Source organism: Symphalangus syndactylus, chromosome 12, assembly GCF_028878055.3.
Source record: "Symphalangus syndactylus isolate Jambi chromosome 12, NHGRI_mSymSyn1-v2.1_pri, whole genome shotgun sequence".
Classification (NCBI taxonomy): Eukaryota; Metazoa; Chordata; class Mammalia; order Primates; family Hylobatidae; genus Symphalangus; species Symphalangus syndactylus.
Window position 1 is genome coordinate 139,775,452 of NC_072441.2, and position 21,166 is coordinate 139,796,617.

Genomic DNA, 21,166 nt, shown 5'->3' on the forward strand with positions numbered 1-21,166 from the left:
TAAAAAACTGTGGAAAGGCACTGGTGAGCAACCAATAGCAAGCAGAGGTAACCTTGGAAGAAGGGATTGCTTGGAAGATGGTAAAGGCACTGGGTAGGCTTGCAAGTTTTATGGCTTATCCACCTTGGGCAAGCCCCAGCTGGCACCCAACGAGGCAGCCAAACTCACAAAAACTCAATCTTACTGGCTTGAATAACCAGAGGACAGAGTTCAGGGTGGCCACAGCACCTGGAAAGTGAAGGCAGGTAGCCTGGAAAGGAAAGAGTCACTAAGGGGGAGCCCCAATTTCTGTGTATAAACTCTCTCTGAATCTCTGGCTGACCCCGGCACCATGGATGTGTGGGGTAGACTCTAAGCAGCCCAGCCAAGGCTAAAGAACTACACAAAGATCATAGCTGTATGCACTGCAAGGGAGACGAAGTTAATGGAATATTCGGACAAACAAGTCAACACACTTCCAAGAAGTGTAACAGAGTCCAGAGTCTGTAAAGTATATCATTTGTAGTGTTCAGAGCAATCCCAAATTAGTAAACACATGAAGAAACAGGAAAACATGATCCCTTCACAAGAGAAAAGGTAATCTGTGGAGATGGACCCCAAGATGACCCATCTAATGTTAAAATTAACAGACAAGGATTTTTTTTATTTTTATTTTTTTATGGGACAAGGATTTTTAAGAGCTATTATATGCTCAAGGACATAAAGGAATATGCTTGTAATGATTGAACAAATAGGAAATCTCAGCAGAGGAATAGAAACTGTAAAAAGTGTACCAAATGGAAATCTAAAATGGAAAAATATAGCTGAAATAATTCACTGGATGGGGCTTAACAGCAGATTGGAAATGACAGAAGAAAGAATCAGTTGAGTTGAAGATTGATCAATAGAAGTGAACCTAACTAAAGAACAAAGAGAAAAAGATTAAATTGGTACATCACATGATTTTTATGCATATTCCTATTTCACAACTAATGTTCTAAAAGAAATTTCTGCACTGGGTGGTCTAGATGCCCTCAAAGCTACCCAGCCTAAGATTTCTAGGAATAATATCCCTTTAACATGTAACTGTGTTAAATAGCTTAGGAGTCTATTCTTCGGCCAAGACTATGACATATGACTAAGGAGCTTTCTGGAGCCCTAGGGTCACCAGGAAAATACCCTGGCATAAGGGGACACCAAGTACTTATAAAAAAGGGAAGCCTTTCCTATCACAATTTATATAATCAAGAGAGAGAAGCACTATCCCTTGGGGTTTAATTATAGATTATGCTCCTGGTACCCAGTGTTTATCTCAGATGTGGAAATTGATTTTAGCCTTTCAAACTAAGGCCACAATTCTTTGAAGCAATAGGATTAATTTTTCTTTTTTCTTTTTTTTTTTTGAGACGGAGTCTCGCTCTGTCGCCCAGGCTGGAGTGCAGTGGTGTGATCTCACCTCGCTACAAGCTCCACCTCCCGGGTTCACGCCATTCTCCTGCCTCAGCCGCCCCAGTAGCTGGGACTACAGGCTCCCGCCACCAAGCCTGGCTAATTTTGGTTGTATTTTTTGGTAGAGACAGGGTTTCACCATGCTAGCCAGGATGGTCTCGATCTCCTGACCTCGTGATCCGCCCACCTCGGACTCCCAAAGTGCTGGGATTACAGGCGTGAGCCACCGCGCCCGGCCAGGATTAACTTTTCTTTGCTGGAAAAAAAATTAGGGACATGTGCAGTGGCTCATGCCTGTAATTCCAGCACTTTGGGAAGCAGAGGTGGGTGGATGGCTTGAGCCCAGGAGTTTGAGACCAGTCTGGGCAACACAGTGAGACCTCATTTCTACTAAAAATAAAATATTAGCTGGGTGTGGTGGTGGTATTTTCTAATAAAAATATTTTATTTTTACTAGAGACCTCATCTCTAGTAAAAATAAAATATTAGCTGGTGTTGTCCCAGCTATTTGGGAGGCTGAGGCAAGAGGATTGTTTGAGCCCTGGAGTGAGCCATGATCACACCACTGCATTCCAGCCTGGGCAACAGAGCAAGACCCTGTCTCAAAAAAAAGAATCAAGACTTGTTAAAATCAAATAGTAAATTTACATGAGATAATGATTTTATGGGTTTCTGAGCAGCCCATATGTATGCATGTCCTAGAAATGAACTTTGGTTTGCTCAGATCTTTTGTTAGAGGAGGGTTGAAGGTGCTAGGGAATGGTCTTCTCGAAGCCTTTGGCTGCTCAGCTCCAGGATCCATCCTGGTCCCAGACAGCTACCTGTATTCTCCTCTTCTTTGCCCTTTGCTCTTTGCTCCTTGCTCCAGGCCTGGAAAGCTCAGCCTGTTCTTGTCTTCTCTACTTGTGAAAGTTGTTCCTACCCACTTTGCTCCCAGCGTTTTTGCCCTGAAGCTTGGCAGGGGCTTCAGCATTTTCCTTTTTTTAAATTTTAACAAGCTTTTTATTGAGGTACAATATACATACAGAAAAGCACATGTATTATAAATGTACAGCTTGATGAATCATCATAATTCATCACACCCATGTAACCAGCACCCCAGTAAAAAAGAACATTCTCAGCCAGGCGTGGTGGCTGACGCCTGTAATCCCAACACTTTGGGAGGCTGAGGTGGGCGGATCACCTGAGGTCAGGAGTTTGAGACCAGCCTGGCCAACATGGCTAAACTCCATCTCTACTAAAAATACAAAAATTAGCCGGGTGTGGTGGTGGGCGCCTGTAATCCCAGCTACTCGGGAAGCTGAGGCAGGAGAATCACTTGAACCGTGGAGGCAGAGGTTGCAGTGAGTTGAAATCGTGCCATTGCACTCCAGTCTGGGTGACAAGAGCGAAACTCTGTCTCAAAACAAAAGAAAACAAACAAAATGACATTCCCAGCACCCCAGAGACCCCCCGCTCACATGCCCCCAAAAGCCATGATCTCTCCCTGCAGACAACCACTATTCTGACTTCTAACAACTAAGATTAGTTTTTCTTGTTTTGTTTTTTTTTTATGCTTTTATGATTGGAATCATATACTTGTTTATGTGTGGCTTTTCTTGTCATAATATTATGTTTAAGAAATTAAGCCATATTATTACATACAGTTACAGGTCATTCATTCATCTTGTTGAACAATATTACACTAAGTGAATATAGCACAATACACTAAATGAATATACCAATATTTGTTCTTTCTCCTGTTGGGCATTTGAATAGCTTCCAGTTTGGAGCCATTATGAATAGTGCTGCCGTGAAGATTTTTGTACATATGTTTTGGAGGCACACAAGCCCATTCCTTTTCTTTTCCCTAGTATTATTGAGGTATTAGGTTGGTCAAAAGTAATTGCCATTGAAAGTAATGGCAAAAACTGCAAATACTTTTGCACCAACCTAATATCATTGACAAATATAGCTCATTCCTTTTTAATTATGTTACTACCTATAATGATTTATAAACAGAACAAAAATAATAACTATGACCGGTCGTGGTGGCTCATGCCTGTAATCCCAGCACTTTGGGAGGCCGAGGCGGGTGGATCACGAAGTCAGAAGATCAAGACCATTTTGGTTAACACGTGAAACCCCATCTCTACTAAAAATACAAAAAACAAAATTAGCCGGGCATGATGGCGGGCGCCTGTAGTCCCAGCTACTTGGGAGGCTGAGGCAGGAGAATGGTGTGAACCTGGGAGGCGGAGCTTGCAGTGAGCCAAGATCGTGCCACTGCACTCCAGCCTGGGCAACAGAGCGAGACTCCGTCTCAAATAATAATAATAATAATAACTATGAGGAGGTTGCAAAGCTTATGCTCAATGGTAGTTGTTAGTCAACTATTTTCAAACTGGATTGCACCTTTTTATTGGGTTTTAAAATAGTGGTTTATAATCAGCATTTCAAAGACATCAATAGAATAGAAAAAAATCAGAGGACATTGCACATAGTAAGGATAAGGTCTGTTTCATGGACTTGTTTCAGTTACACATATGGATATGTATATAGTATGAAGAATGTATGTATATACAGTGTAAAATGTATTTCTTACTTTGTGTCACAATGAAAATTTGAAGGTCACACTATTGGCCTATGAGTTTTAACTCTGTCTGGACTGGAAGCTGGAAGTTGTCCCACATAGATTTGAGATGGAGTCTTGCTCCATCACCCAGGCTGGAGTGCAGTGGCTTGATCTCAGCTTGCTGCAACCTCCACTTCCCAGGTTCAAGTAATTCTCCTGCCTCAGCCTCCCAAGTAGCTAGGATTTGAAGCACAGGATTTGGCCAGGCTGGTCTTGAACTCTTGATCTCAAGTGATCTGCCTGCCTCAGCCCCACAAAGTGCTGGGATTGCAGGTGTGAGCCACTGCACCTGGCCTCACATAATTTCTGACTTCACCTTCTATCATATTGGCAATCAGGATGACTGAAATGGGAAAAAAAAAAAAAGAATCACTGAATTTCCCCTCCTTCAGTTGATAGAAGAGAATCATCAGCTGGTGGTGGTGGCGGCTCATACTTGTAATCCCAGTGCTTTGGGAAGACTGCTTGAGGCCAGGAGTTCAAGACCAGGCTGGGCAACATAGCAGGACCTTATCTCTACTAAAAATAATTTTTAAAAAGCAGCCAAGCATGGTGGCGTGTGCCTGTAGTCCCAGCTACTTGGGAGGTCTAGGGGAGGATCTTGAGCCCAGGAGTTCAAGGTTGCAGTGACTTGACTGCGCCACTGCACTCCAGCCTGGGTAACAGAGCTAGACCCCGTCTCAAAAAAAGGGGGGGAAAAAAAGAATAATTGTTCCCTTTTGGCTCCAGTGGGCAATTTAATCTTTAAGCACTTCTAGATTGGTGGACAGCCCCACTCATCACCACACTTCTGCCCAATCCCAAAGTGATCCTTCTGAGTTCCGCCTTCTAGAAGCAGAGTTGTTACAAAATGACCTTAAAACGTATGTTGGCACTAGGGCAAGATCTGCCCTAAAAAGAGGTTTTAGTTTGGTATATACAGTGTGTTTAAGTTATTTTCAATTACATGTGACCCTTAAACAACAGGGGCTGGGGTGCTGGCCCCCCAACCCATACCCCCCTGCACAACCAAATCCTAGTGTAACTTTTGACTCCCCCAAAACTGAGCTAGCAATGGCCTTAGCCTACTGTGATTGGAAGCCTTACTGATAACATAAACAGTTTAGATTAGCAGATATTTTGAATGTTATATGTAGTATATATTGTATTCTTAAAGTAAGCTAGAAAAAATAAAATGTTAAGAAAATCACAAGGAAGAGAAAATAAATTTACTATTTATTAAGGGGAAGTAGATCATTGTAAAGGTGATTCATCCTCATCGTCTTCACATTGAGTAGGCGGAGGAAAAGGAAGAGGAGGGGTTGGTTTTGCTGTGTCAGGGGTGGCAGAAGTGGAAAAAAGTCCAAGTATAAGTCCACTTGTGCAGTTCAAACGCATGTTGTTCAAGGGTCAACTGTACTTGCTTTTATTTACAAGTTGGTAGATTTCATGTAAAAATCAAAATTTCTGGGTCTGATGTGGTGGCTCACACCTATAATCCCAGCACTTTGGGAGGCTGGATCTCTTGAGCCCAGGAGTTCAAGACCAGCCTGGACAACATAGTAAAACCCTATCTCTACAGAAAAATTAAAAAATTATCCAGATGTGGTGGCCCATACCTGTGGTCCCAGCTACTTGGAGGCTGAGGTGGGAAGATCGCTTGAGCCCGAGAGTTGAAGGCTGTGGGGAGCTATGATCATACCACTGCACTCCAGCCTGAGCAACAGAATAAAGAAACCCTGTCTCAAAAAAAACAAAGTCAAAATTTTGCCACTTGAGTTCTGGTAATCCCTGGCCTGCATATTCCCATGGCAGCATTTGGCTGAAGCCCTTGAAGTGACTGGCATGCATTCTCTCCAGTATGCCACAACCCACCTCCCTTGTTTCACGTATTTCTGTTCCTTGTCTGGACTTTGTAGGCAGTTGCCCTTACCACTCTTGCCCTATGAACTGTAGGGGTAGAGGTGGATTGGAGGTTGACCATGGATAGAAGAACTGTAGTCTTTCCCCTTCCCTGAACTAAAGTGAAGAGTGCTCATTTTAGTTAGTGCCTGTGGGGAGGCAGGCCCTCAGGACATTGTGTTGGGTCTCCCCCCTCACATTTTACCTTTTTGTTTTTAATGCCTCTGACCTTTTATTAAGTATAAAGCTATCACTATTGTTCATCATTGTTGTCTTGTTTTATTTATTACCATGCATGCATACTAGGATATCATAGATATTATGAAAAATATTCACAGTTATTATTACATGAGGAAAGCAAGTTGCAGGGTAATGAATATTATATAATTTTTTTTTTTTTTTTTTTTTTTTGGATATGGAGTCTCGCTCTGTCACCCATGCTGGAGTGCAGTGGTGCGATCTTGGCTCACTGCAACCTCTGCCTCCCAGGTTCAAGCGATTCTCCTGCCTCAGCCTCCCAAGGAGCTGGGATTACAGGCGCCTGCCACCATGCCCAGCTAATTTTTGTATTTTTAGTAGAAACGGGGTTTTACCGTGTTTGCCAGGCTGGTCTCGAACTCCTGACCTCAGGTGATCTGCCCGCCCCAGCCTCCCAAAGTGCTGGGATTACAGGTGTGAGCCACCACACCTGGCCTATAATCTCATTTTTTAATGTAAGATTTGGTCTTTTAGATCAGAAGTCAGCAAGGTTTTTTTGGTAACGAGCCAGACAGTAAATATTTTAGGCTTTGTTGATTACATGGGCTCTGTCACAACTAGTCAACTCTGCCATTGTAGCAAAAGTAGCACAGATAATATGTAAATGGATGCGTGTGCCCGTGTTCCAATAAAACTTTATTTACAAAAACAGGAAATCAACTGGCATGTCATAGTGTGCCAATTCCTGTTCTAAGTGTTCGAAGGTCTGGGCATGGTGGCTCATGCCTGTAATCCTAACATTTTTAGGAGTCTGAGGTTGAGTGGATTGCTTGAGCCCGGGAGTTCAAGACCAGCCTGGGCAACATAGTGAGATTCTGTCTCTATCAAAAAATAAATAAATAAAAATAAAGTATTTGAGGACCCAAATCTTTAGTGTCTAAGGCTTAAGAAAATACATGTTACTTTAAATAGCAGAAGGTAGAAACGAGATGCATATCAAAAGATTTTCATTCTAGTTCTGCTGCTTTGAATGTGTTCTCTCATGGTGAAGAATTGTTTCAAGATGGCCAATCTCACATCTTTATCTCTCTCCATCAGACCCAGGGCCAGGACCTCAGCACAATTTCACCAGCAATCATCTTTGAATCAATGTTCCAGAATTCAGATGATACGGCAATTCAGGAAGATCCTCAACAGACAGGTTTGTCACACGGATTCTTTCTACTCACATCTCAACACTTGCTGACACACTGAGTCACAGGCACAATGAATCGTTCTAGTTAGCTTAAATGAAGTGAGCTTTCTATAAAGGGTCAGAAAGTTTGGGTCTTTCAGTATAATTCCATCTTTTCCCCTACTTCCCTCAGTCCTGAAGAAGAGTCTCCTTTCCCAGAATCTTCTGTTGGCTGTAAAACCAAAATGGGAGGAGCTGTGAGCTTTTTCTTCTGCTTTTTTTTTTTTTTTGAGACAGCGTATCATTTTGTCACCCAGATGGGAGTGCAGTGGTGTGATCTCAGCTCACCGCAATCTCCACCTCCAGCCTTGAGTGATCCTCCCACCTCAGCCTCCCGAGTAGCTGGGACCACAGGCACGTGCCACCACACCCAGCTAATTTTTTTTTTTTGTATTTTTGGTAGAGATGGGGTTTTGTCATGTTGCCCAGGCTGCTCTGAAACTCCTGAGCTTAGGCAACCCACCCGCCTCAGCCTCCCAAAGTTCTAAGACTACAGGCGTGAGCCACCATGCCCAGCCTTGTGAGCTCTTTCTTCTGATGTGATACATTGTCTATGAATGGACAGGACCCACAAACCCACAAACTTCAGATGCATAGATCATACTGTGTTTGATGAAAATTTGTCTGTAAAACTTCCCATTAGTCAGAAAGTATAGTCACTAGTCATGTCAAAAAAAGGATGTTTAGTCTCTTTTCCAGAAAAGCCTTAAGACACTTTTTAAAATGGTTAGACCTATATTGGGTCTTCACATTTAGGAAGTGAGGTTGATGGTGAAACATGATACTTTGACCAGAGGTGTCACTAAATGAAAATGACAGAGAGCCGGCCTGCTAGCCATGAAGAGATCAGCTCAGTGGACTTCAGCTGTGTTTGTTTAGCCCCTAATGACTGCTTTTGTGGCTCACCTAAGGCTTGGGATATGTATATATATTTCTATTTCTTTCTCTTGCCAGCTTCCTTGATTGAAAGTTTTAATGGTGATGCAGAGTCAGTCAGTGATGTTCCGCCATCCACAGGAAATTCAGCATCTTTATCTCTTCCACTTGTACTACAGCCTGGCCTCTCCGAGCCACCCCAGCCTCTACTACCTGCCTCAGCTCCGTCTGCTCCTCCGCCTGCTCCCTCCCTAGGACCTGGCTCCCAGCAAGCTGCATTTGGCAACCCCCCTGCTCTCTTACAACCTCCAGAAGTGCCTGTTCCCCACAGCACACAGTTTGCTGCTAATCATCAAGAGTTTCTTCCGCACCCCCAGGCACCGCAGCCCATCGTACCAGGACTTTCTGTTGTTGCTGGGGCTTCTGCATCAGCAGCGGCAGTGGCATCAGCTGTGGCAGCACCAGCCCCACCACAAAGTACTACTGAGCCCCTGCCAGCCATGGTCCAGACTCTGCCCCTGGGTGCCAACTCTGTCCTAACTAATAATCCCACAATAACCATCACCCCAACCCCCAACACAGCTATCCTGCAGTCCAGCCTAGTCATGGGAGAACAGAACTTACAATGGATATTAAATGGTGCCACCAGTTCTCCACAAAACCAAGAGCAAATTGTAAGTATTATGTATAAATATACCCAGTGGGGTGAAGTGTATTTACATCGGTGACATGTTCAGAAGCTTTTACTTCAAAAAGAAAAGTGGCTGTCATATCCACCATGAAACATGTAATTCTACCTTTTAGTCATTTTCCACATAATCAAGTGGTATAAATGTAGGAAATGCTGTGGTCAGTACCTACAATAAGGAGGCAAAGAAACAGTCTATCTAGCAGGAGGCACTCGAACAAATATTCCTACTGATACTGGAATCTAATCACATCATCTAGTATAAAAAAGCAGTCAGCAAACTCCAGAGGCCCCAGAATATTCCAGAAAAAGCAGGTTGTTTTCAAGGCAGAGTCAGACTGATGTGAGGGACTGATGTGACCCAGTCAGATGGCACCGGACAGCAGTGGCCAAGTCAGGGAACTAATCTGTGCTCCCACAGCCCATCATAGAATCCTTTTCTGAGGAAGTACGTGGTCTTGATGACTAGGGAAATGACTTGGTCATTCAGTTAATGCTTCATGGTGAAGAATTGTCTCAGGGTGGCCAGTCTCACAACTTTGAAAGCCTAATATTTGCCAGACACCACACTGAATATCTGGAGGATACAGAAAAGAAAAAAACATGATTTATTTTTTATAAAAACATATATTCTTGTTAAAGAGGCTAAAAATGCCAAAAAGAAAGTTAATATTACCAGTAGGTTAAATATTAAATACTAATAATGGTAATTTAAAAAACATCAACAGCTATTATTCATTGAATCCTTACTATGTGTAAGGACTTACTGTGCTACATATTTTTTAAAATTGAGGATCTGCAATGTGTCAGTTATTACCTATGTACATTATTTTTAGATGACTTTTTTTTGGACTTATTGAACAGATGGTACAGAGAGTTTCCATAAACCCTTTCCCCACCCCTAGTTTCCCCTATTATTATTATTATTATGTATTTTGAGGCTCTGTCACCCAGGCTAGAGTGCAGTGGTGCAATCTCAGCTCACTGCAACCTCCACCTCTCGAGCTCAAGCCATCTTCCCACCTTAGCCTCCTAACTGGGACTACAGGCACCCACCACCACGACTGGCTAATTTTTTGTATTTTTTGTAGAAACAGCGTTTCGCCATGTTGCCCAGACTGGTCTTGAAGTCCTAGACCCAAGCAATCTGCCTGCTTCAGTCTCCCAAAGTGATGGGACTATAGGCATGAGCCATCATGCCCAGCCCTCCCCTATTATTATTATTGTTTTTTCTCCCTATCATCTTGTTTTTTTTCCCCTATTACTAACATCTTGCAACAGTGTGGTACATTGGTTACAACTGATGAACCAGTATTGATACATTATTATTATCTAAAGTCCATAGTTTAGGGTCCATTCTTTGTGCTGTACAGTTCTATTGGTTTTGACAAATGCATAATGTCATGTATCTACCATTACAATATCCAGAATAGTTTCACGTTTTTTTAAATTCCTTGTCCTTCACTTATTCATCCCTTCTACCTCTTCCCCCTCCCCTAGCAATCATTGATATTTTTACTATCTCTGTATAGCTGCAGCTCTGTATGTCACACAAAACACATTTTAACATATTACAACAATCCTAGGAGGTAGGTCTAATTTTCCCAATGGAGAGCAGAGGTCCAGTGAGGTTAAGTGACTGGCTGAAGTTCACACAGCTCACAAGTGGCAAAGCTGGGATTTAAGCATAAGCAGATTGATCCCAGAGTTGGTGGCCCTTGGCCACTGCGTCGAGGGGTTCAGACACTAATAATTTGTTGGGTGGTCATACAGGTCAGGTCAGCCTTGAGATACGGGTAGGAATTAGATGGAGAAAAGGATGTACTAAGTTGGAGAACCTAGAGGTGGATGTATGCTACTATCAGACACACTAGAAAGGCAATTTGGGGCTCAACAGGGAGAACACTCAAATTCCAGAACTAGGGTGCCAACCCCCTCTAGATCTAAAGAGCCTATGTCCATTTCTAGATAGCTAGAGTCATTGGAAAGGGCTTTCCAGTATTGGGACCCAGCCCGCCTCCATGTGGTTTTTATTGTTCTCTCTGGCCCTGTCCTGGGGTGCTGAGTGAAACAAGTCATCCCTTTTCTTTTCAGGTATTTAAATATGGGTCTCACTTCTCCTTTTTTTTTTTTTTTTTTGAGTCAGAGTCTCGCTCTGTTGCCTAGGCTGGAGTGCAGTGGTGCAGTCTTGGCTCACTGCAACCTCCGCCTCCCGGGTTCAAGCAATTCTCCTGCCTCAGCCTCCCAAGTAGCTGGGACTACAGGCACGCACCACCACGCCTGGATAACTTTTGTATTTTTAGTAGAGACAGGGTTTCACCATGTTGGCCAGGCTGGTCTCCAACTCCTGACCTCAGGTGATTTACCCACCTCGGCCTCCCAAAGTGCTGGGATTACAAGTGTGAGCCACCACGCCCAGCCTCCATTATTATTTTATAGTGTCATCTGCTATAATGTAGCCAGAAGCTTTCACTTTCCTCCCACACTCATCTTAGAGGCACTTTTTAATTTCCTTTTTAGCGAGATAAAAGACAAAGCTGCCTCAAGATAAGACTTCCAGAAAGTGGAAACCTTTTAGCCCATGTAATAGGAAATATACTAGAGCGAAAAGGGCGATTTTCTGGGCATGGGTTTATAGTCCTACTTAGTAATAATATAAATAATGTTCTGGAACTCCTGACCTCAGGTGATCCACCCGCTTCAGCCTCCCAAAGTGTTGGGATTACAGGCGTGAGCCACCGCGCCTGGCCTTAAATAATGAATGTTTACTGAATGTTCACCATGTGCCAAGTGTCCTATGTGTATCGTCTCATTTCATCCTCACAGGGGCCTTTGAAAAGGTTTTTGGTTATTGTCTTAGTCCATTTTCTGTTGCTTATAACAGAATACCCCAAACTGGATAATTTATAAAGAAAATACATTTATTTCTTACATTTATGGAGGCTGAGAAGTCCGAAGTTGAGAGGCCACATCTGGAGGGCCGCCCTGCTGGTGTGGACCCTCTGCAGAGTCCTGAGGCAGCACAGGGCATCACATGGCGAGGGGTTGAACATCCTAGCTCAGGCCTCTCTTCCTCTTCATTTTTTTTTTTTTTTTTTTGAGATGGAGTCTCACTCTGTTGCCCAGGCTGGAGTGCAGTGGCGCGATCTCAGCTCACTGCAACCTCCGCCTCCTGGGTTCACACCATTCTCCTGCCTCAGCCTCCCGAGTAGCTGGGATTACAGGCGCCTGCCACCACACCTGTCTAATTTTTGTATTCTTAGTAGAGACAGGGTTTCACCGTGTTAGCCAGGGTGGTCTTGATCTCCTGACCTCATGATCTGCCCACCTTGGCCTCCCATAGTGCTGGGATTACAGGTGTGAGCCACCAGGCCTGGCCCTTTTTTTTTTTTTTTTAAGAGAGAGAATCTCACTATGTTCCAGGCTGGGCTGGCCTCGAACTCCTGGGCTCAGGTGATCCTCTTCCAAATAGCTGGGACTATAGGCATGTACCACCACACCCTGCTTCTCTTACTCTTCTTATAAAGCCACCAGTCCCACTCCCATGATAACTCATTAATCCATGAGTGAATTAATTCATTCATGACCCAGTCACCTCTTAAAAACCCAGCCTCTCAATACTGCCACACTGGGGATTAACTTTCCACATGAGTTTTGGAGGGGACAGATACTCCATCCATAGCAGTTATTATTCTTGTTTTTACAGGTGGGGAAACAAGACTCTAAGAAGTTAAATCACATGCCCAACACCAACAACTAATAAGTGGCAGAGCTTGGACTTGAATCCAAGTGTGGCTGAATCCAGGGCCCACCCTTGAACTATGCTGTGCACCTTATAGCACAAGGCCTTTACAGGGCTGTCTGCCTGTGAGAGGAAGGCTTAACCTGTCCTTGGCATGCAGCTTAATCTCTGAGGGGAAAAAAAGAACTTTCCAGCCTTCTTAGAAGTATTGAGGGGCAGCAGGGAATGTGGAGAGCCTGAAGGAAAGCTAGCCCTGGGATCCCTCTGAGAAGACAATCTGCTTGAGAAAAGCAACCTTGGTGGAGGAGGAGCCTTTGGATACAGAACCTACTGGATTAGGCAGCTGGGAGCCAGCCAACTAGTAGCGTACAAAGCTAACTACATGGTCAGCACTGAATGTCAAACAGTGCAGTGACCTCATGTCAGAGCACAAACAAAACATCACTCAGTACAAAAATCCCTGAACACTAAGGGTTTTCTGTCTTCTTGGATGACCATTACTGTTGGGGAGGCTTCAGGTCGCTGGGGATCTGCCATATTACAGTGGCTATAAATGAGATTTCTTTTTCTTTTTTCAGCAGCAAGCATCTAAAGTTGAGAAGGTGTTTTTTACCACTGCAGTACCAGTAGCCAGTAGCCCAGGTATGTAATTCCATGTTAGCCTTAAGAGAAGGCAACTCTGTGGGTCCCTTGAGACACAGCTAATTATTGCTTTGTCCCAGTTTCTGAAACTTTAAAAATCTTTAAACAGCCTCAGTTAAATTCTTCACATTGTATTGTTGGCTAGAGTATTTCATAGTCTCACAATTATTAGAAGTTAGTATACTTCTGGCCAAAATACCATGTTTAACATTCTTTAACTAGTAACAGTTCTTTCCCTTTCAGATGCAGCTTTAAAATGTAGCCAGAAAAAATTTTTGAATCACAGCTAATGCTAAAGAGGGCAGTTGTTAATTCACTGGACTCTTTTCTAATTACAGTAATGAAGAAATAGCATCTGGGTCAGAGACACATATAGAGCTGAAAGTTCCTTTTATTCAAATTCTTTATTTTATAGATTAAGACACCCGGACCCAGAAAAATTAATTGACTCCCCCAAGGTTATAAGTGAATCTGTGGTGGAACCAAAGCACTAGTTGTCAGGCCTCCCAGTTCCCACCCTGTTCTCTTGCCCATTGGCCTTTGTTTTGTTTTGTTTTTGAGACAAGGTCTCACTGTCACCCAGGCTGCAGTGTGATGGCACGATCACAGCTCACTGCAGCCTGGACCTCCTGAGCTCAGGCAATCCTCTTGCCTCAGCCCCCCAAGTAGCTGGGACCATAGGCATGCTGCACCACCATGCCTGGCTAATTTTCTTTTTTTCTTTTTTTTTTTTTTTTTGAGATGCAGTCACGTTCTGTTGCCCAGGCTGGACTACAGTGGCACAATGCCGGCTCACTGCAACCCCTGTCTCCTGGGTTCAAGTGATTCTCATGCCTCAGCCTCCCAAGTAGCTAGGATTACAGGCATTCAACACTATGCCCAGCTAATTTTTGTATTTTTAATAGAGACAAGGTTTCACCATGTTGGCCAGGCTGGTCTCGAACTCCTGACCTCAAGTGATCTGCCCACCTTGGCCTCCCAAAGTGCTGGAATTACAGGCGTGAGCCACCAAGCCCGGCCTAATTTTTCTTTATTATGTGTAGAGACAGTCTCACTATATTGGCCAGGCTGGTCTCAAACACCTGGGCTCAAGAGAATCCTCCCTTCTCAGTCTCCCAAAGTACAGGGATTACATACAGGCATGAGCCACTGCACCTCGTCCTGCCCATTGGTCTTTACCTCTGTCAAGACACACAAAGCCTGGCTGAATATGGAGCAAATGTTCGCACAACACATGAGAGAGAGATGAGTAAGATGTCCTAAAGGAGCTCAGTCTCCTGGGCAGGCAGAACCAAGCAGGTCCTGTACCGCAAGGAGAGAGGTGTGGAAGGAAGACAGCAGCACTGTGCATGTGTGCCGGGAGGCTGGGTACGGGCTTCATCCAAGCTAGTCCTCTGCATAGGCCTAAGAGAGTGGGGGAGTGAGCTAGGTCTTGAAAGATGAGTGTCAGTTCCCCAGAAGAGTGGTGTCCAGGGATATTAGGTGTAAGGAAGAGCCCACAGGCCCAGGGGTATAAAGAACGTGTCAGGAAAAGTAGGCATCCACATGGAGGGTGCAGTGACTGGAAATGAAGCTGGAAATACAGGGTGCATCTAGATTGTGTGTGACTTTCTAAGGAAACGGGACTTTGTCTTGGGCTGGGGAGTGTCCCTCTTTTACCTCAGAGGGCATGTGGTCCAATTTAAAGCAGAACAAAGCCCGAAGTGTGGCAACCACCCTTCCCATGGTTCCCATGGCACTCTGCTCTCACCTAGTCCATGTATCCCTGTCCCTCATGCTCATGCCCCTGCAGCTACTTGAAGAGCAGTCTCTCTTGCCTCTCTCGCAGGGAGCTCTGTCCAGCAGATTGGCCTCAGTGTTCCTGTGATCATCATCAAACAAGAAGAGGCATGTCAGTGTCAGTGTGCATGCCGGGACTCTGCAAAGGAGCGGGCATCCAGCAGGAGAAAGGGCTGCTCCTCCCCACCCCCTCCAGAGCCGAGCCCCCAGGCTCCTGATGGGCCCAGCCTGCAGCTCCCAGCACAGACTTTCTCTTCAGCCCCTGTTCCCGGGTCATCATCCTCTACCATGCCCTCCTACTGTGAGCAAAGCCGACAAGCAGAGACTCCTTCAGACCCTCAGACAGAAACGTTAAGTGCCATGGATGTGTCAGAGTTTCTATCCCTCCAGAGCCTGGACACCCCGTCCAATCTGATTCCCATTGAAGCACTACTGCAGGGGGAGGAGGAGATGGGTCTCACCAGCAGCTTCTCCAAGTGAAAGGCCCGTGTGTGCTCACCTCCGGGAAAAGTGGGTGAGCAGGAAGCATGAGGTACAATGCCTGCCATCATGGGTCAGAAATTTGAAAGATGAAGAAATCTACTGTTTGAAATCCTCACCTTTCAGACGTATTTTCTTTATTCACATCCCAGGAGCATCCATTTTAAGGAACTAATCTTTGGAAAAAAACAAAAAAACAAAAAAACAACAAAAAAAGCTAAGTTATAAGTGAACTGTTTGGCTGCACTGTATGTCACTTTTGCTTGTTGTCATGTGAACTTGGAAACTAAGGTTACTCGTGTGCATAAAAATTCTAAATGAAAGGGTGTGGTTTCCATCAATCTGATGCTGCCCATCGCTTGCACTGGGGTCTTTGTGGATTGGGCAGGAGAGTTCAGTGTGTTGGGTGTTGCTCCTTCCTGTGTGTCTTTTGAATCTGAGGCTGACATTTGCTTGGAAGGCCAGACCCTTGCTCCATCAGAGAGGGCAGTGGCAAAGGCCAGTGAGGCAGCTGTGAGTTGGACAGGGTTCAGGTGAGATGGTGTTGTCATTTGTGCTTAGTGTTGGTGGTGCTCAGGGTGGATAACACGGGTCGTTCTGCAGCCCGCTTCAGCACAAATAGGCAGCTTAAGGCCTGGCTCACAGGCTGTGGGGTTGATCTGGCTCTGCAGAGGCCCTAGGCAGCTTGTTGACTGCTGTCTGTCGATGACGTGTGTGCAAAGCAGGCTCTAGCAACATGATCACTGTCTTTGCCTTCCTGGTTCTTTCTGTCAGTTGGTTGCCAGGGCTTGCAGATCGCAGTGAATTTTCCTTGGGGAACATTGCTGTTTTGTCCTAGAGTGAACTTGTGGCTTATGGCCAGTTGCTGTTTGGTGGTCTGCCTTCTTTTTAATAGTATTTTCTTCCTCAGAGCAGAAGGGCTGCATTTTGCTTATCAGAAGAAGGTGCAGATTTAAGGGAATTCGTATGAGGTGGCATGTAATTGGCAGGCCAGGTGTCCTGGTTCCAAGTTCCAGCCAGGCTTTGGGTTACCCCCTCCATCTCTGCCCCCCCTCTGGATTTTGCATACAGCCTCATACAGTGCAAACAAGGATGTGACTTGCTCAGCTTAGTCATGTGATTTATTTAAAAAAAAAAAAAAGAAACACAAAACGATCTTCTACTCAGGGTATAGCAAAACAAAACAATTCCCTTTCCACCAAAAAGCCTGAAATGTTGCAATAAGTTATCTCATTTGGAATGTTTCATTAAGTTGTGTTATAGGAAAAAATTGTGTGTGTGTGTTATAGAATTCTATCCATATGTCTGCCTTTGGCTCCAAGTCATTGCCTCTTAAAATAAAAGATACAATCCATACTAGCATGAAAAGTTTCTCTCAACAGGCTATATTAACATAGTCATGAGTGCTGACCAAACTCACCGAGCTCAGAGGCCAGGCATGGCCTGAGGTGCAGAATAGGCCTCTGCCTCCCAAGAGCCCTTTCCTTGCCCTGAGCAAGGAGTGGTGTTCCACAAACAAGGCTGCTCTTCTAAGCCGACAGTGTCAGGCAGGAAGCAGCCATAATTTTGCCTTGCATTTTCATTCCCTAATGTAAAGGGATCTGCATTGGTAACTCTCCTGTTCTCTGAGCCATTGCTCAGGGCCAGCCAAGACATTATTGAGAATAGATAATTTACCTTGGAGCCAGAGGCCCTCCCTGCCTTTAGCAAGGATGTTCAGGGACAGACAAAGAGGGCAGTGGTGGTGAATGTTGTTACTGCCATGAGGAGAAATGGCAGTAAGAAATTTTAACTATAAGCAGCCAATTTCCCATTCCAGGACCCTAGCCAGAATAATTGACTTCTTTTTTCTTTTTTTTTGAGACAGAGTTTTGCTTTTGTTGCCCAGGCTGGAGTGCAGTGGCACAATCTTGGCTCACCACAACCTCCACTTCCCAGGTTCAAGCAATTCTGCCTCGGCCTCCCGAGTAGCTGGGATTACAGGCATGCGCCACCATGCCTGGCCAATTTTGTATTTTTAGTAGAGACCAGGTTTCTCCATGTTGGTCAGGCTGGTCTCGAACTCCCAACGTCAGGTGATCCTCCCGCCTTGGTCTCCCAAAGTCCTGGGATTACAGGTGTGAGCCACCATGCCTGGTCTAGGGAATTGACTTCTTTTTGACCTTCTGCACTCCCTTCCCCAAAAGGATTGTGGCTTCTGGTGACCATTGACCTCAGCAGAAGTTGATAAGGCAGGAGGAATTTCCTATTAACACAGTGGGTTAGTCCTCCTGGAAAACCAGCTGCTGAGCATGAGGTGTCCTTGGCTGTCTCTGGGCTTTGCACCCATGGGAAGTTTTGAGGTAGGGCCCTTGCTGTTTACAACTTCTGAGAGAGTAGTGATGGGACCCCAAAGTAAGCTTGTATCAGAGGGCAGTAATGACCTTCCCATATCCCCATCCTGTGGTCACCTGGGATTTGGGTTCCCTGGGAGCGGAAGTGGGAAATAGGAGCCCAGGGAAGGACATTTGAAGCACCCACGGCTTAAATAGCGACTCTTCCTGGTTAGCCAGGGCTGTGCTCATGTTGGGCCCTACCCAGGTCAGTGGCCTTTTCACTCTCAAAGATCGGGGGGATGAAGCAGCATCTTAAACAGCGTTTAGGCTGACAGATTTTTCCAGCTGAAGAAGCTGAAGTATCTGCCTTTTGAGGGTGACTCTAGATTACAAGAGAGACTATCAGATCCAATCAGCTTTTGAAAAATCAGGAATGTGCTTAAAATGCCAGTGAGTGGTTGTGAAGATCAGGTTTATTTCCCAGGGTAGGCAGTCTTTCTTTCCCTCCTTTTCCAGTTCTCTTTTGCTACCTGTCCTTCCATAAGCCTGGTCTCTAGTGCCGAGGACCTTGGAGAAGAGAGGGCCCCTAGCTAAGCCAGACCCAGAAAGAACCATCATGGTGAGTGTGGTTTCCCAAACCTGGGAAATGAACCTAGGGTGAGGTTAGGGAGGATTTGTAGAATTCTAGCAGGTAAAAATCAAGCCTTTTTCCCCTCCCATAGTAAACTTAACCATTTTCACCCTGTACATTATCTTCTAGCTCCTACTAACATCTCCAATTAGACAACCGCTTCAAAGGGTGCTTAGCACCAGGGATTGGGGTTCATGGACTTAGGAGGTGGTAAGGAAACTGGCTGGTACCACCAAACTGCCTTAGTGAACTTGGCCCTTCCCAGGCAGGTAGGTTGGGCATTGAGGGATAGTGGCCCAGTCTTTCCTGGCAGGGTCTGGCCAGTGACAGAAGTGGTGTCATTTATTGAATTCCACCTCCGTTTAGAAGGAGATCATGGTACAAAGCCCAGAAGGGGCCTTAAGATGTGAAGATCTCTCTGAGTAAAAGGCAAGGGGCTTCTTTTCTTCACCTCTGGGATAGTTGGTAGATCGGAGAGTTTTATTTTCAGGGTCAAGGCTGTGGACTGATGGGGATATTGGAGGGTGGGTGGGTTTTCCTGAGAGATTTTGTATAATGCTGAATGTGTCCAGAGGGACAAGTTTGCAGAACCTCATATTGGTATATTAAAGAAATAATAAAATAAAAAAGCACTTTAGGTTATTTTATCTTTAACCCGATTGCTGCAATTTCTTTTGTGTGTATATATACATATATATACTTTCCACAAAGTTTTATTTTTTGCTCAGAATAAAAAGTTAAATTGAGGTGTGAAAAGAAAAGCACTTACCTTGGTGCAATATGTGTAGCTTGATGGTCGTTGTCCCATGTGGCCCTGGCCTGGCCGCGTTTTTCCGCTCAATCAGCCCTGTGCTTTGAGGCTGTCCATAGGGAAACACTATTATGCATTCTCAGCAACCGCTCAATCTATGCAAGCCTTCCCTGTGTGCCCCAGGGCGCCCCCTCAGGCTCTCTGAAGAACTGCTGTGGGTCCTGTTTTCTGCTGACTGTTGAGGCCCTTTTTCATCACTTCTTGGTCTCTCGCCATCTTTTCCCTCTTCACCATTACAAATGATGCCTGAAAGGAAGGAACAGATTGTTCCTAGGTAGAAACCTGGCACCTTCTAGACTTTTATATTTGTAATCACATCTATTGTCCTTAAAGACTTTTCCAGAGTCATTGAAACCATTGATTTGTGGAACTGCAACAATATTTCTCAAGAGTTTACAATTGTCTTACACCACCAATCAGAAATATGTCTGGGGAGGCATGGTGGCAGGGGGCAACATGAGCCATTTCCATACTGCTCCCCATACTACCTGTGTTGGTTCCTTAAGCAAAAAGGCCTCTAGCCTTCATTAAATCCTATAAACAAACATTACATCCCATGAATCATTATCAACTTTCTTCCTTTACTACACCTCCGCCATTTTATCTTCAATTCTCAGGCTATAGAATAGACAAGTTTTAAAATATACTTCAGCCAAAGCAGAAAGATTTTCATAGATCCAGTATGCAAATAGTTCTGCTGTGACATAGATCAGAAATTGTCTGTTCCTTAATATTTGGGGGTGGAGGCAACAAAACTGAAGCATATTTCTGATTGGTTAGCCATTTTGGCCTGTTTCCTCTTGCATGTTTTTTAGAGAGAGAGGGAAAGGGTCCTGTATTTCTTCTGATGCCCTTAGGGGAAGCTGACGACCACTGGGCATTTCTCACTGTTACTCCTGTTCAAGAGAGGGCTTCTCAGTCTGCACTGAAAAATGCAAATTAAACTGGATCTTTATGTCAATGTGTACATAGTACAAGCTTTTTTACTGGAATTGAGGTTTAAAACCACACACTGCCCTTTTGGTGGTGTGCCTGTTGGGCCAAAAATTGGGTGATAATGTAGTGTCACTTTCTCAACTCAATGCAGTTTCTACTTTTTCTTATGGGAAAATTTTTCATAAAACCTTTTTGCACCAAAACCCAGGGGTATTTTTTGCAATATCCTTGTTACCCTCATAGTGTGCCAAGTCAGAGGCTTTCTCTTGCCCTTTTCCTGCTGTGTTCTCAGGCCTCCCAAGGGCTGTTTGACTCAAGTCTACATCCTTTGTTGTATTTTGGAGAATGTGAGGGTGGGGGTCAGAGTTCAAGGTGTCTGTTCCCTTTTCCTGTGAACTCTTCCTAGTCCCTATTTGGGGAAGGTAGCTGGAAACAGATTTTTGCTGAATTTCTGGCTCAGATCTTCTAGCCAGGAAAGGCAAGAGCCCCCAAGAGCCCTTTTTCTTGACATACACTAATCATTGGCCGGGGTCTTGGTGACAACTTTTAAAATCCCAAATAGTTTTATTTGGATTATGTAAAAGTAAGTGTGAAACATGGGAACAACGGACTTCCACTGAGCGATGTGAAAACGTTACAGGTTCAGTACTTCCAAAGGAAGAAACCTCCAAACCCAAAAAAAGAATAAATACGAATTTGTATTTTTGAAGAATGTGAAATAATGGTGTTTGCTTAATTGCTCATTTTGTATAAACTTAATATTGTACTTTAAAATATCTGCTAAAAAGTGAAAATTTAACTTTTTGGAATTGAAAAAGCAATATTAAATACTAATGAAATCCTAATTAAATGCTTATTTAAATCTGGTAGTATCTGTGGCATTTCTTACCAACCCTGCCCATAGTTGACAT

General features: G+C 44.4%; 1 protein-coding gene across 3 annotated transcripts in view; it reads left to right on the forward strand.

Annotated features, from left to right (window-relative positions):
* Window positions 1-21,124, forward strand: part of MTF1 (metal regulatory transcription factor 1) — a 50,078-nt gene extending 28,954 nt beyond the window's left edge. For 2 of the 3 annotated variants that reach the window (XM_055255250.2, XM_055255251.2), the window contains exons 8-11: window positions 7,220-7,322; window positions 8,310-8,905; window positions 13,240-13,303; window positions 15,132-21,124. In XM_055255250.2, the coding sequence (XP_055111225.1) occupies window positions 7,220-7,322; window positions 8,310-8,905; window positions 13,240-13,303; window positions 15,132-15,562 (1,194 nt within the window). In that variant the 3' untranslated portion in view covers window positions 15,563-21,124. The remainder of the gene's footprint in view (window positions 1-7,219; window positions 7,323-8,309; window positions 8,906-13,239; window positions 13,304-15,131) is intronic. The other variant, XM_063627913.1, reaches the window with a different exon arrangement.
* Window positions 21,125-21,166: the final 42 nt, after the last annotated feature.